Here is a 15665-nt window from a genome sequence, read left to right on the forward strand (position 1 = left end):
CGTTATACACCAGACATTGTGAGGTGTAATAACACCAACTCCTTTGTTCTTTGTATGCTTTCTTTGCTTCACTGATGCTCAAACTAAGGCCCAAGAGGTTAGGTCATTTGTTCAAGGTCACACAACCAGTAAACCAAGGGTCCAGATCAAACACAGACCATTTGGCTTCTGAGCTTAGGCCAGTATTGCCCTTCTTCCCCAGGAAGTTCCTGGAACCCACAGCACAAGGCAGGGGCCTCATCTAATCCCCGTGTTTCACTGGCAGAGCAGGTATCACATATTACAGTTATTTGCACAGAGGTCTTTCCGCTGGACTGTAACAGATCCACACCTATGGGGTCTGGCACAGGGCACTGACAGTAGATGTTACGAATGAACATAAACTGCCCTTTGAGAAGTAACACACAGTCCCTACTCCGTGCACTGATAAACAGCAGGCGTCTCTGTGCCTCTGTGCTATCTATCCACCGCTATCCTATGCTCAGCCTGCCTCCACAGCAAATGTTTGTTCCCAAATGTTTCGCCAAACCAGCGTTTGTCCTGTGGAAATGAGGTTAGCCTTGGCTTGCGCACTCACTGAAGCTCTCTTACAAACTTGATTCTCAGCCTCTGCCCTTAACCTAGAATGTCCAGACAAGAGTGGTATGGAACCACCAATTTTAGTGCCAGAGAATTCCCAAAGTCTCCCTTTTCCCATGATGGAAAGTCAAAAACTTCTTGGGGAGTATGGTGAACCTAGAAGTCTGAGATCCCAAAATTAGCCAAGGGAGCTATCTCCAGCATAAGGATAGAGCCTGCCTTCTGGATACAGGTGTCCAGGCCTTGCAAATGTTAACCTGTCTCCCATGGGCACACACTAGTAACATTTGCATAAGGCTTTTCTGGGAAGTTAGCAACAAACAGCAAGCCTTACTGAAACTTTTCTCTATATTTTGGGGGTCAGAAGAAGTGGCCAGGAACTTGCTTCTTTGCAGAGGTGAATTCTTTACAAGGACTCTGCTGAACATCCATTGAGAAACTGTGGTCTTCCTAGCCATGACATTGTAGTCCTTAGAACATTATGCTATAGAGAAACTGAGGACCAGAGCAATGAACTGGCTAATGTAAAGTCTCTATTATGACCTGACTTTTTACCTATAGAAAGTGTCCATAAGGAACTGGCATATTTAGCTATCACTTGACGATTCAATTTCTTCATGAGTTTCTTCCATGCTCTGGGAAGTTATGGGCAGGATGAAGAACATGCTTTCTTCAACAAAAACGGTACACCATGGAGGAGGCTTGTAAAGAATCAACTCTGGCGTGAGCCTCCAAATAGAAGCCGTGAGGGCATATAAGGGTGAGACTGTGCTTCCCAGGGAACTTGGAGTGGCCCTAGGCTGTTCTGCTCCTTCCTTGCTTATGTGGGCAGGGTGCTTTGTGTTTCGTATTCTGGTCAATGTAATGTCCAGAACATGGTATGTGAAGCATGGGCAGAGAGAGACAGTCCTGAGTCCCTCTTGGATCTTGAACTACCAGGGTATGCTGGGAGGTTGTTCAGCTATGCCAATCCTTCTGAATTTGGGTTCTGGGGAAGGAGGGAATTTTCAGATTAGGATTCAAAATCAAAGGCACTTGAAAGCAAGTTCTTTCTGTCTCCAGCTCCCAGATGCCTGGTTTTCCTTGTGGAAATAAGCAGGATGCTGAGAAGGAGTCTTAGTTTGGGTTTCTATTGCTGTGAAGAGACATCATGTCCACGGCAACTCTTACAAAGAAAGACATTTCATTGAGGCTGGTTTACAGTTCAGAGGTTTAGTCCATTATTATCATGGTGGCACACAGGCAGACATGGTGCTAGAGAGGTAGCCGAGAGTGCTACATCTGAATCAGCAAACAGCAGGGAGAGACAGTAACACACTGCCAGGCTTGAGCATCTGAGACCTCAAAGCCTGCCTCACTGGCACACTTCCTGCATCAAGGCCACACCTCCTAACAGTGCCACTCCCTGTGGGCCTATGGGGCCATTTTCAGGAGCACAGGAATGAAGAGTCCACCGAAGAAAGTGTCCCTTCCTCCAAGTCCAGCAGGCTAGCTCAGGGAACTGGTAATGAAGAGCCGTTCTCTAATTGTAAGCAAGCAGTCCCCACGCCGGTCCCCTGGGGGCCACTTCTCTAATTCCTTCTGATAGTTCCTTCTCATTCCTTCCATAGAGGTAGAAAATGGGTGATTGATTTCAGAAAGGACAACACAGGCCCGTGGGAACCCTCTGCATCCCAGAATCAGCGCGTGCCCCTTTTGCCCCTGACAAGACACAGTTGAGGCATCTCAGAGGCTGGATCAGAAGGAATCCTGGGGGCCCGAAAGAGCAACATGTTGAAATCTGGACTAACTAATACAGGGCATCTCCAATTGGAGATGGATGGACCTAGCAGGTTCTGAAGAAGTCAGGAAATTTGGAACTGCCTTGTCCAACTAGTAACTTACTGTGTGACAAAACAGGAAATGGGAGTGTGGGGGGGTCAGAGTTTAAAAAAATAAGGAAGGGATGAACTCTGACAGAGAGGTGACCTGGGCATGCATTCGGCTTCTCCTTTCCAAATCCCTCAGTCCCTCTTCAGTTTGGTCTGTGTCCTGGATGCTACAGGCTGAGAGTTCATGGCAACCAGCAATTCCTTGCTGCACTCTGAAGGAAGGTCGGGTCGAAAATCTGAGCAGATCTTTCCCAGGAGCCAGTCCTATTTTCTGTCCTCTTATGGTGGCCTGGCTGCTGCTGCCCTCCAGTCAATCTGCTGCCCTCCAGTCAATCTGCCGTGGCAGTTGGGAAGCAAGCCCAGAGAGAGCTGGCGACTCCCACCAGGTCAGGAGGTGCCAGTGTCAGCGGAGTATGGCAACCTTTACACCCAGAATCCTCGACTCAGCTGGTAAAAGACTTCAACCAGAGACACTTAGACTGGACTGTAGGTCCAGAGGCTCCTCTCTGTGCTTAGGTCCCCTTAAATTCCCCTTCCTTTCCTGCCTTAACATCACAGCCTAGACTCTTGGAACATCACCCTGGGAGCTAATTCCTGAAGTCACCAATCTGTTGATTGGTCCCCAAAGTCCAGGAGGACCTGCAAATCACCTGGTCTTTCTACCTCTGATCTCCTCCCTTCTGTCTAGTTCATTCAGGGGAAAACACACACACACACACACACACACACACACACACACACACACACACACAAACACTTTACATGGAAGAGAGAATTTGAGGAGTGAGGCTAGTCCCAAGGTTAAGACAATCTAAATAATTGTCTTAAGCTCCATGTCATTAGCAGTCAGGGGTAACAGGAGAAAAGATTCTGTTCTAAATAGCTACACACTTATACCAAGGATATCTGTTAAACAGTATGGAGGGGGAGGATGGTGTTTACAAAAGTGTCCCCCTAGGAATAAGGTCGATGTTTTGGATGAAAACACCCCGCCTTGTAAAGATGCACTGTCTCTCTCTTTAATTTATAAAGATGGCCTCTGCCTGGCCTTGTGGCACACACCTTTAATCCCAGCATTTGGGAGGCAGAGATAGGCAGATCTTTGAGTCTACAGAGTGAGTTCCAGGAGACAGGAATATACAGAAAACCCTGTCTTGGAAGAAAGGGGAGGGGCAAATATTATTTTATTTTTAACAAGATTTGAAATTCATAAAATGTTAATTCGGCTTTCTGAGGAAGAGCCATGCACCAGCACAGCAGTTCCTAGTCCAGAGAAAAAGAAGAAAAAGAAAAAAAAAAAAAAAGAAGCTGAGGACTAATGGAAAGAAACCATAATTTTGTCACCTGAACAAATCATGCTTAAGGTTGGGTTGGGAGCTTGTCAGATGCTCTGTAAAAAAATGAAGGGAGATTGAATCCAATAATGATTATCTGTAGCTTCTCAAACCCTTTTTGTGTCTTGTCAACAACTCTTAGCCTTAGAGTCTTTGATACAGAAATAAAAGTATTTTCTTTGTATTATAAAAAATGTTAATTCAGATTAGTGTATTTTGAAAAGAGCATGAGAAGTTTGAAAAAGAATTGGGAATCAGCTGAATGACCCACCCTCCTGAATGTCACACAGGTACAGTTAGAGCACTGAGGTTGGAAAAACACTGCTGAGGCCAATAAAGGGCACTGAGATCTGGTGTGTGGGCAGTGGAGAAACGGACAGGGCATGCAGCATAGTCCTGTGATAGATAACCTACTAATCATTTGGGGGAAAGTTACAAACTTCACACCTTTCATAGAAATTAATTTCAACCGAACTAAATGTATAAAGGTAGACAATGAAAACAGCTAATTAATGTATTTGTCAGCTAAATAAATGTAAAAATATAGGTAAATGATTTTAGAAGTTTAAAACTGAAAAATCTTTAAGCAAGACACTGTAAATATTCACTATTTATAGAGGCAAGTATGATTACCTTTAAAAGGAAAGTTTAAAACCCCAGGGTGGTACTAGCAAGACCAGTAACCCAAAGAATGGAGAAATGTAGCCCATTGGGCAGGAAGGAGGGGGCAGGAAGGAGGGCGCTGCTGCCTGAGTGTGTAGCCACCTAAGTGAGAGCAGAGCAGGTTCTAATGTTTTAAAGGATGCATGCAGGTTATTTTAAAAAGACAGCAGCGACTAAGACATAAAAAAAAAACTAAGAAAATGTAAATTGCAGTGCCTGAGAGATACTGCTTTTCTTGCTTGAATTAGCAAAGATTAAAAAGATCCCAAGATGCATCTGTTGAGCACTTTGCCTGTCCTAGCCTTTTTCTGAGGGCTGTTTGACAGGTAGCTATCAAATGCCTTTAAAGGGGAAGGCTTCTGATGGCTGGACCACATGTCTAGTCATTTATCCTAAGGAAATAATTGGTCACATTCACACAGGATGTTCGTGGTACCAATGCTATCAGAGCAAAAATTGGAGACTAATAATTGGCTAAATAAAATACATCTATATAACTGAATATTTTAAAACCCTTTTTTGAAGATTATGTGTGTTGATTAATATGAAAAATGCTTATACTTATAAACAAAATGCATATTTTTGTAAATGAACACATAGAAACAGTCTACAAAAATACATATCAAATATACTCTACTAAATTTTCCAAAACGTTTATGTTTACTTTATGAGAGCAAGCATTGGCAGCTTCCATTTGGGAAACATGAAGCTCGCATCAAGGGTTCCCTCAGGAAGCCCCTTCCATGCCCACTGTTCTCACCGTGAGGTCTGCCTGGCTGACCTTGTGTCTAGTTGACCAGTGACTTCTGTAAGAATACATTACAAGTAATTGTTCTCTGGTCCTCAGAGCCTGGCACATCCTAGGGACTCAACATGCGTGGCCAGATTTTCGGTTTTTCTGTGAATAACTGGCAAATTTAGTGAAATCAAACGGAAAAGAAACCCCTAAGCCCCACATTATGCTCAGAATTGAGGTGAGGAGACAAAGGCCTAAGACTGAGCATTGGATCTGGGTTTCTTTTTTAAGGTTATGCAGCATGGTGGCCCCAGGCAAGTCACCTCACTGCCTGAGCCACTCGGGTCTGAAGTGGGCTGTTGAAATTCCCATTAGCACTCTGTGCTAAGCAAGCATGCCACACCTACAGTTTAGTGGAGCGTTGAACGCAGGAGACACTTCAAAACAGAAAGCCTTGAAACCTGTGCAACCCCTACTTGTCCAGTGACTGTGGCTGTGGCTATGGCTGGCGGTTGGTGTTGGTGCCTCCTGCATGTCCTGCCTCAGTTGGCCCTTCACTTGCTCTTTGAATAAGATGCCCAGTGTTCTTTCCCCAAAGAAGCTAAGTCCCAGCGATTGGACCGCAGGTGCAGAGGAGAGCCTCGGGTGGAACCCAGAACTTTGCAGACCACCGGCTAGGGATGAAATTTGTGCTCCTCGGTTTTGCCTTCCTGCTTGGAATGGGTTTCTCACCTGACAAGTGAGATAATAGGGCCCAATAGAGGAAGCTGGGACAGGGCAAGTGAAGGCACTGGACCCCTCACAGGAAGAACATGCAAAAGCCCAGAGCCACCGTGGGCAGTGTGGTTTGTTGTTTCGTTTTGTTTTGTTTCCTAGTTCCAAGGTCGTGTGTTTCCCTTGGTCCTAGCTTAGACCAGATCAAGGGCCATTTCAAAAGAAACAGAGACTGCAAGCAAGGCTGCCTTTCTCCCCGTTTGCTCCGGCACGCGTGACTGAGGGTCCTAAATAGCAAGACTGGAGGAAAATGTCTTATGTGCTGGCGTCCACGCCTGCGTCCACTCAGGAACAGGAGCCACACTGGAGCGCAAAATGCGTGTCAGGCCTTCGGGACGCCGTCTCCCACCGCGCCTTCTTCCTCCAGCCCCTTCCCAGGTGAAGAGTTTCAGCCAAACTAACGGAATCCAGAGCGGTGGGAAAGGGGTCTGTGCGGGAGGGGCGAATCCGTCCCAGAGCCACCGGTTTGGGGATAATTACTTTTAATGTCAGAAAGATTTAGTTTAATATCATCTCTATTAGGCTGCCGGGAGGGTAATTAAACGGGACGCGTCGCAGCCGGCAAACAGATGGCGTCTGCTTGCTCCGAGGCCGCAGGCAAACAGCGCAAAAGTCAACGCTTCCCAGGCCCCCCATTGATGCCCCCAGCCCTTCTCCTAGTCAGTGGTACAGAATCCTCATTCTCGGCACCCAACCCCACATCACCCCAGGTCCCCACCCGGGCCTTCCGTCTGGGCCTCTGCTGTGGAGTGGCTCAGAGAGATGGATGGGGTTGAAATGAGGGTGTGGAGGATTTCTGGGCTGGGTGCACACGCCCCCTCCCCACCGGCGGGGCAGACCCGGCAGCCAATGATTCTGAGCTGAGGACAGACTGAAAGTGTGAGTTGGGCCCTCGCTGTCAACCACTTCATCTGGAGTGGAGGTCTTGGGTTTCCTCTGCCAAGGTCCCTGGAGACGGACTAGCGTTCTGTGCCTGAGACAGATGTGCTCAACGTTGAGGGTGCACACTCACGACGACGTGGGACTCTGCAGGTGTCTGGGTTTGAGGTCATTCACTAAATGGTGTCTGCAGGCGAACATGCTTATGAGGGCACACTGTGGGGCCAAACTTTTTGAAAGGGTCCTTTGGGTGGGGGGCAACATCAGAGGGAGCGCGCTGCCCGTGTGTCCACGAGGGTGGAGGTGTGTGTGTGTGTGTGTGTGTGTGTGTGTGCGCGTGCGTGTGTGTGTGTGTTGGGGGGCTCATCTAGTTGCCTCAACCTGGGCATACTCTTCCTAAGGCTAGCGGCTCAGTTGGGCCGTCCATCCTTCCAGTTCTCTCTCTTCCGGGCAGCTGCTCACATCAGCAGAGGCTAGCCGCAAGAGTGGCCTGGGAAGCTGCGCAGAGGCATCCTACCGGTGTGAGCATGGTTTTCTCAGCCCAGAACGTTTTTTGTTTTGTTCTTCTTCCCTCTGTAACATTCTTTACATGAACAACACCAGCCCAGGCGTGTGGAAAGAGAGCTTGGCGTCTCAGACCTGTGGAGATACCAACTTAGAAAGAGCACCAGAAGAGGGGAGACATCCTGTGGTTTGGCCTGGGCTGGGTTCCAGGATGCCATACCTCCTATTCTTAAGAAAAGAAGGTTCGATCCAGGTCCAGGCAAGAGCTCGGGTCCCCGAAACCGTTGGTTCTCGTGAGTTCGTCAAGTGACAGGACTCGGTGATCCGGCCCCAAGCGCGAGAAAGGGTGTTTAGGCCACGGCTTCCCAGAAAACTATGTAGATCTGGATAGATTATTTCGTTTCGGGGTTTAAAAAAATTTCTGCAAAACCTTCAACAAAAAAAAAGTTCTAGAAGCAGGCGGGCGCGTGGAATCCCGCAGCGCAGGGAGCCTTCCCGCCCCTCCCTCCGACAGGCCAGCGCTCAGGCATAGCTAGAGTTACTCTACCGTCTGACCCCTGGGAATTTAAGAGAGATGGGGGAGGGGGTCCTGAGGGCACCCTCACTCTGCCTCTGGAGACTCTTAGCTCCCTACCAAATCTTTTCTCCGGTTCCGGAGAAAGAACTTTCTTGGTAGTTTGCAACCAGGTTGCTACTCTGTACTATTCGGGTTCAAGATCCCTTGAGATGGGCCTGGCGAACTTTCTGGAAGTTGCCCGCCAGATTCTGGGACTCATCACTCCCTCAGATCTTGGATCCTCAGTTGACTTCTTGAACAGGGCGCATCCTGGACCCTCGCAGGCGGGTGGTCCTGCTATGGGATCCTGCTCACCTAGCCTTCCTCCCGCCCCAGCTGCGGGTCCATCTAGCAGGAGGGGCTGCGGACCGGCTCCGTACGCCTAACAGGTGTGCGTCTGCGTTGGCATAGCCCCGACTCCCCAGGCTCAGGGCCTTCTAAAAAGCAATGCAAAATCGCAGGGTAGAGAGCGGAGAGGAAATGAGGAGATGGCTTCACTTTTCATTTAAACGAATTTTCTTTACTCTGAAGAAGAGAGAAAAGTAGAAAACAAAACTAAAATTGAGAGTAACAGAATGTTAGCCGCAAAGGTAGAGCGGAGAGTCCGAGCTAGAGAATCCTAGGGCAAAGGTCTTCAACATCTGTTCCTGAATGGGAATAACTACGGAAAGATACAAAATTCGAACCTGCTACCTTCTCTGCTGACCAAAGGGGTCCTGGGGCCGTGACGTCAGCACAGGGCGCTGAAGGCCAAGTCACCGTTGGTCCAGGGCCCCCGCCCTCTGCGGCAGCCTTGTGGCCTGGTGACCGACTGGCCAGTGCTTCCAGCGTCCGAGAGGATCTGGGGAGGCGCAAAGGTTGCTTTTTACTTTCGTTTAAAAAAACTTACAAGTAAACTTCGTTAATTTCAAACAACGACAAAAAGAATTCCACCACCACCCCCACAAACGGGAGCGAGATGCGGAGAAATGAAAAAAGGCAAGGGCACAGGGGGCCGAAGGACAGGGCTGGGGCGCGGGGAGAGGAGAGGCTGGGCGCGGGGACCCTCGTTTCTCTGGGTTCCTCGCTGAAAAACGCAAATCCTTACCAATCACACTTACCCTCCGTGCTGCTGGTGTCAGGACTTTGAGAATGAAGGAACTAAGCGTTAAAGGTGGCAGGGGGAGGGAGGGGGAGGAGCAAACGAGCTTTCTACTACCTCGGAGCCCGTCGGACTTGGGAGCACCCCGACCCCGTCAGAAGGAAGCCGGCAGAACCGTCCTGGCAGGTCTGCGGTGGACGCCCTCCCTCCCCCACCCCGGCCCCCGGGTTCCACTCCCATCCCGACAGCGGTAATTGAATTGTCACCTGCCCCCGTCCCGCCCCAGGCCTCCAGGGCCACTTGGGAAGCTCTGCCTTGCCAAGTGCCCCCGGCCAAGGCGGAGTGGCGCTGCGGAGCCGGCGCCCCCAGAAGTAAAGGGGTTACACACGTCTAGGCGGAGAGTCGCACCGGACACGGTAATTAGGAGCAATTCACACGCTCCCGGGCGCACGGAAACTTCTTGTCACGACATTCGCAACGCTCCTCCTCGCGCGCTCCTTCCTTGGCGCCCCCTCCCCTCCCGCAGGCGCTCAGCCGAGCGTTCCGAGTTTCGAATCTTTCGGACACTGTAGAATGAGGGGCTCCCCGGGCGCGGGCCCGGCCAATCAGAGCGCCGGCTGCCTCCCCTGGCCAATGGCAGGCGCCACATTGTTGTCCAATTCTGTCTAATGGAGCCCTGAGGAGCAACAATAGAGCGGGCGAGCGGCTCATTGAGAGCTGGCAGCGCCGGGCTACCCAGGCCCGGATTGAGCGCTGCGTCCGGAGCGCACCGAGGGGACGCGGGTTCCAACCAGTCGGCCCCCGGACGGGTCCCCGGCCCCGAGTCCCCTCCGGAGTGTTGGACTGCGTGTTCCGAGTGGTGGTGGGGGGGAGTGGTCCGGAAGTTCGGACATGGTGGCAGGAGGAGGGTGACGTGGTCAGAGAAGGGGCCGGGGGCGAGGGGAAGAGGCCGAGAGAGCGGCGGCGCGAGCGGAGCTGGGCGGTGCGTGCGGCGCCAGCGGAGGAGGAGCCCGGAGGCCGAGGCAGGTAGCAGAGGGCTGGCAGCAGAGCGGGGGAGGCGACCCGGCTGGCGGCCCCCCGAGGGCGAGGCCTAGGCCCCCAGGGCCTTAGGGACTACACGCCTGAGGGTCTGGGCGGACAGGACCCCTGCGCTCGCTGAGGTCTGGGCTTCCCAGACGGAGACCCCAGTAGCGGAGCCCTGGCTCTGGCGGGGCCCCGGGCGGGGTGGCGGGTAGTGAAGGCCGCAGCGGAAGCCAGGAGCTGGGCCTGCTGGGCCTTCTGCAGCTGCGGTGCAGGTGGGACTCTCCTGTCCCTTCGGGGTCAGTTTCCGAGGCGACTCCCTGGCCTCGCTGAGGCCTGCTGGGGAGTACAGGTCCCCAAACCCTAGTCTGAAAACCAAAACTCTGGAACCTGCTCAGGAGAGGGGTCCCAAGGGGTCCCAGGATGAGGAGGGCGTGTCTGAGGACTTGGTCCCCAAACTGGGAGGGGTGGGGGTTGGGTAGGAGGAGTTGAGGAAAAAGGAGGTTTTGCAAAACCTAACTTTTCGAAGACATGCCTTCTTCCTCCACTACTCCAGACTAAAGGGCTAAACCCCACGCCACAGGTCTCGCCCTGTCCCCAATCCACCTGTTTCAATAGAGTTTTTTCTGTTTATCACTGTCGCTCCCCGTGGACTGTTCACAGATCACCCGTGTCAGCTCTTTGGGGATGTTTTCCTCGCTATTTCAACTAATCTTGGAGCTAGATGGCCTGTCCAAAGATAGCTTTATTTAAAAATGGGTTTTCTCTTTAATCCCCCTCCGCTCTCCTAAACTTCGGTTCCACGTCTGTTTTCCCTCTATCCTTTAGAGACTCAGACTACGGCATGCCCCGAACTCTTTTTTTTAAATGGGTCCCAAGGCCATAAAAGGCCATAAGCCGAACTTTGCCTCCAAGTTTGTCTTCTAGTTTTCGCTCTACTCTTAATAGGAAGAAGTTCTTCAGGTCTTCGCTCCAATTCCTCTGCCCCACATTGAAAGCAAGAAACAAGAACCCAACCCAGCCTGCACAACCCCGCTCTTCACCTCCACATCTCTCTCCCCTTTACCCTTCCGCCAAGACGGACGGTTTTTGCTTTTTACTTTGCTTTTGACACCAGCCTGTTGGTGCCAAGTTTTCTCTGTAATCTGAGTCCATTTCAGGTACACATTTCTTCTTTCTCGCCTCACCCCAATCAACCTAAGCGTTGGGCATAATATTTTCTTTTCAAATCCTCCTTACATTCAACTGAACCAATCCAAACTTTGTCTTTTTTTTTTTTTTTTTTGAGGATTCAAGGGAATCCTGATTCAAAGGAAATCTTACACCTGGCATGTAAATTGGATGTAAGAGCATTGATGAGAGGAGCTGGGGGGGATGTACTGTTTTGGGGGGGGGTCGTCGTATTTACAAGGAGGTACCAAACGACCTTCCCAGCAACTTGCCAGCTTCTAACCAAACTTGTACAACCAAAGTTTTCCTAAATTTGGGTTTCCGCAGGCCGCGCTTAAGTCTGACGTGTTGTACTGTTCTCACTAAGGTGTCCCCACTTTTCCCACGCCAGGTTCAGCCATGGAGCTGCGCTCGGAGCTGCCCAGCGTGCCCAGTGCGGCGACAGCAGCAGCGACAGCGACGGGACCTCCCGTGGCATCAGTGGCGTCTGTGGCCGCGGCAGCAGCCGCCGCAGCATCGCTACCAGTGAGCGTGGCCGGGGGCTTGCTGCGGGCGCCGCCCCTGCTGCTGAGGGCAGCGGAGAAGTACCCGCGGACCCCCAAATGCGCGCGCTGCCGCAACCACGGAGTGGTGTCCGCGCTCAAGGGCCACAAGCGCTACTGCCGCTGGAAGGACTGCCTGTGTGCCAAGTGCACGCTCATCGCCGAGCGCCAGCGCGTCATGGCGGCACAGGTGGCGCTGCGCAGGCAGCAGGCGCAGGAGGAGAATGAGGCACGCGAGTTGCAACTGCTGTATGGCACTGCCGAGGGCCTGGCGCTGGCCGCCGCCAACGGCATCATCCCACCGCGACCCGCTTATGAAGTCTTTGGTTCAGTGTGCGCCACCGACGGCGGGGGGCCCGGAGCTGGAGCACCCGCGGGGAGTGCTGGGGGCGCAGGGGGCACAGGGGGCGCAGGTGAGAGCGCGGTCGTGCCGCGGGTGGGGGGAGGAGAGGGATGGGGTCTGGAAGGAGGAGCCCGGGACCCAGGGCTGCTGTGCACGACCTAGTGGCCTGTTTCCTTAGTGACAGAGTACACAACTCCCTTCCACAGAAGGTGTGGCTCATCACCCACCCAGCTTCTGCCCGTCCATAAACCCTGTCTGCAGTTTTTACACGTTATTCCTTACCCTCACCTCCAGCCCCCAGGCAACGCTTTAGCCTTGGTCTTGCTAAGGAGGCAGGTCCTTAGTTACTGCCCAACTCATTTTGCTGGGTCTCCTCCCCCGGCAGGCAGCCGGAAGCCGCAGAGCCCCTCTTGCTTCCTTCCCAAGGCTTCTGAAAGGACCCTCTGCGACCGTCTAACCCGCAGGCTTCCTTAAGCACTGGAGACGCCCTCTTTCACCTCTCAGCGAGACTCCTTTCCTCCCGTTCCTAAAGCGTTCTGGAGAAACATTCGCCGCGTTCCCTAGATTCTGTCTTCTTTCCCCCCAGCGCACGCCGGTTCTCTCGTAGTTGGCACTTTTCCCTGGACCCCTTTCCCTTGCTTCTGTCTTCTGCCAGCATAAACCCACCGCTTTCTGGACTCTAGAGGGTTTTCCCGTGAGGGAGGCAGTTAGGCTCAGACCATGGAATGGGCTCGGCTCTCAGATCGGAAGAAGGGAATTTCTTAGGACTTAATTTTGAAAAGTGTGGACTAGAAACAGGATGTAACTTATCTTGTCTGTAGAGAGACAGACTAGAGACCTCTAGTTCCCCAAGGCACCCTCTCTTCGAGGCTGCGGTAGCTAAGGTAGGGTTGGCTTTGGCAACCTGAGTGGAATAGTGGCGTCCACACACGGTGAGGCATAGCCAGAGGTTCTCTTTGCTCTGGTTTGAACCTTGGCCAGGCCTCGTCTTTAGGGCGGGGTGGAAATGGGAAGGGCGTAGAGGTGTTGGGCACACGTGTGGGCAGAGTGCACTGAACATTAGGTTTTCAGGGTGCCAGGTGGTTGGGGTTCTGGGTACAGAAAAAAAAGTGAGCTTAGGAGGAGAGAGTGAGCAAGCGCTGTGGGGTTTTATAAAAGTAAAACCGCGGCGCTGGAGCCCAGTCGAGGACAATTTGGAAGCTGGGAATGAGAGGAAACTTGCATTCAACGGGCCTGAGCGGGATGGGTCCAGTGTTCTTAACCTCTCCCCACATCTCCGTTTCCCCTCAGAAGCCAAGCTGCAGAAGTTTGATCTGTTTCCCAAGACGCTGCTTCAGGCGGGCCGCCCCGACAGTCCGCAGCCGCAGCCAGTGAAGCCCTTGTCGCCCGACGGCGCGGACTCGGGTCCCGGGACCTCGTCCCCAGAGGTGCGGCCCGGCTCAGGCTCGGAGAACGGCGACGGCGAGTCCTTTTCGGGGTCGCCTCTGGCCCGGGCCTCCAAGGAGGCAGGAGGCAGCTGTCCTGGTAGCGCGGGCCCTGGCGGTGGCGGCGAGGAGGACAGCCCCGGCTCCTCCAGCCCCCTGGGTTCCGAATCGGGGTCGGAGGCTGACAAAGAAGAGGGAGAGGCTGCACCGACTCCGGGGCTGGGTGGCGGCCCCGGTCCGCGGCAGCGGACGCCGCTGGACATCTTGACGCGCGTCTTCCCGGGCCACCGGAGAGGCGTCCTGGAGCTGGTGCTGCAGGGCTGTGGCGGCGACGTGGTGCAGGCCATCGAGCAGGTGCTGAACCACCACCGCGGAGGCTTGGCGGCCGGCCTGGGCCCCGGCGCGCCGCTGGATAAGGCCACGGTGAGCGCGGCCGTCGCGGTGGAGGATGCGTGGCCCGGGCGCGTGGACGCCGCAGCCACCGGGGGTCCCGGGCTGCCCGCTCCACTGCAGACCGGGCCCGCCGCGCCCCCGCACCACAGACCCTTGCTGGCCGGGGCCATGACGCCGGGCGCACTGGGTTCGCTCAGCAGCCGCTCGGCCTTCTCGCCGCTGCAGCCCAACGCCAGCCACTTCGGTGCCGACGCGGGCGCCTATCCTCTGGGCGCGCCGCTCGGCCTGAGCCCGCTGCGCCTGGCCTACTCGGCGGCGGCGGCCCACAGCCGTGGCCTGGCCTTCATGGCGCCCTATTCCACCGCCGGCCTGGTGCCCACGCTCGGCTTCCGGCCGCCCATGGACTACGCCTTCAGCGACCTCATGCGCGACCGCTCGGCCGCCGCCGCCGCCGCCGCGGTGCACAAGGAGCCGGGCTACGGGAGCGGGCTGTACGGGCCCATGGTCAACGGCACCCCCGAGAAGCAGTAGGACACGGGGCCCCGCGGCCCCAGACACTGACCCAGCCAGCTCCCCAGCCGCCCCTCCTCGCCCTGCCCCCGCCCTCCGCTCAGAGTTGACTGGGGGGAATGGTTCGGTTAACCGCGCAGATGTCCTCAGAGGGGCCTTGTGGTCTGTGTGCTGGTCCAGCCTCGGCCACCTTTCCCCAGGCCTGCTCGCCCTGTTGTCAAAAGGCCGGGGGTCTCTAAGAATCTCGAGGGCGGCTGTGGCCGCGCCTACCCCTGCTGCTCCCTCTGCTTTGCTCGCCTTGCCAGCCTTGCTCAGGTGGATGGCAGGACAAATCAACCTCTTGTGTGTCCTCCAGAACCTATTCCCCTTTCATTTAAAAAAAAAAAAAAGAATCCTCTCTAACAAATATAAATTTAGGATGTATACATCTCTTGGCACTGAATTGAGTCTTTGGGACACGCATATATATCGATATCAATTGTAAAAAAAAAAAAAAAAAGGAAACATTCTAAGGTGCACTTTCCTCGTTGCGGTATTTGTCGCTCTCTTTGTTGCTTATGCCGATAAGCATGGGTTTCCTTGGTGCAGTGTGAGTTTTTATATATGTATAAATCTATATATAATCTATACATATATATATATACAAGCCAGTGTATAATGTTATAAAATTGAATTCTAAGTTATTAATTGTAATCTGTAGGTGACCTCGGTATTAACGTGAAAAACATTTAAAATCAAAGCAAAAAAAGAGAAAGGGACAAAATGGGAAAACTAGACTATTCGCGCATTGTACGTATCGGGTTTTATAGACGAGATCTACTGTACGCTGGGGAGGAACCCTGCCCACCCCTCTCCCACCGGCCTGCGGCTTGTTCTCTGGAGCGGTCCAGGCCGCGCTGGAGCACGAATAGAGTGACAGACCCAGAAGCTCCGGGACTCGCCAGCGAGCGACGCTGCGGAGAACTGCTCACTTTGTGCTTTCCTTTGCATAGGTATGAGCTAGAAATAAATGTTATTTTCTAAATAAAGCAACGCTGGAATCCCGTTCCGCTCCACAGGCGGCTGGGAAGAAAAGCTTTTGATTTCCCACTGGGATTGAGGTGCCTGGAGCTGTGCCCCGACCCCGGAGGAACCGAGACAGGAAACTGCGGGTGGCACCTGGTCAGCGCGCGAGGGGTGGGGAGGTCGCATCTGGGAACTTCGGAAGAGGCTCCACAAGGGCGTGGGGAACTTAATAACCTTGTGCCCAGGCCCTGTGTAGGTCGCTTGGCCAGGCGCAGGTTCCC

The 15665-nt window shown here is 53.3% G+C and overlaps 1 protein-coding gene across 1 annotated transcript; it reads left to right on the plus strand.

The window, feature by feature from the left end:
* Positions 1 to 9994: 9994 nt before the first annotated feature.
* Dmrta2 (DMRT like family A2) lies at positions 9995 to 14475 on the plus strand. Its single transcript, XM_005353581.3, has 3 exons — positions 9995 to 10003; positions 11559 to 12122; positions 13343 to 14475. The coding sequence occupies exons 2-3, from the start codon at positions 11567 to 11569 to the stop codon at positions 14398 to 14400; spliced, it is 1614 nt and encodes a 537-aa protein (XP_005353638.1). The 5' UTR covers positions 9995 to 10003; positions 11559 to 11566; the 3' UTR covers positions 14401 to 14475.
* The last annotated feature ends 1190 nt before the right edge of the window (positions 14476 to 15665 follow it).

This window comes from Microtus ochrogaster, chromosome 10 (genome assembly GCF_000317375.1).
Source record: "Microtus ochrogaster isolate Prairie Vole_2 chromosome 10, MicOch1.0, whole genome shotgun sequence".
NCBI lineage: Eukaryota > Metazoa > Chordata > Mammalia > Rodentia > Cricetidae > Microtus > Microtus ochrogaster.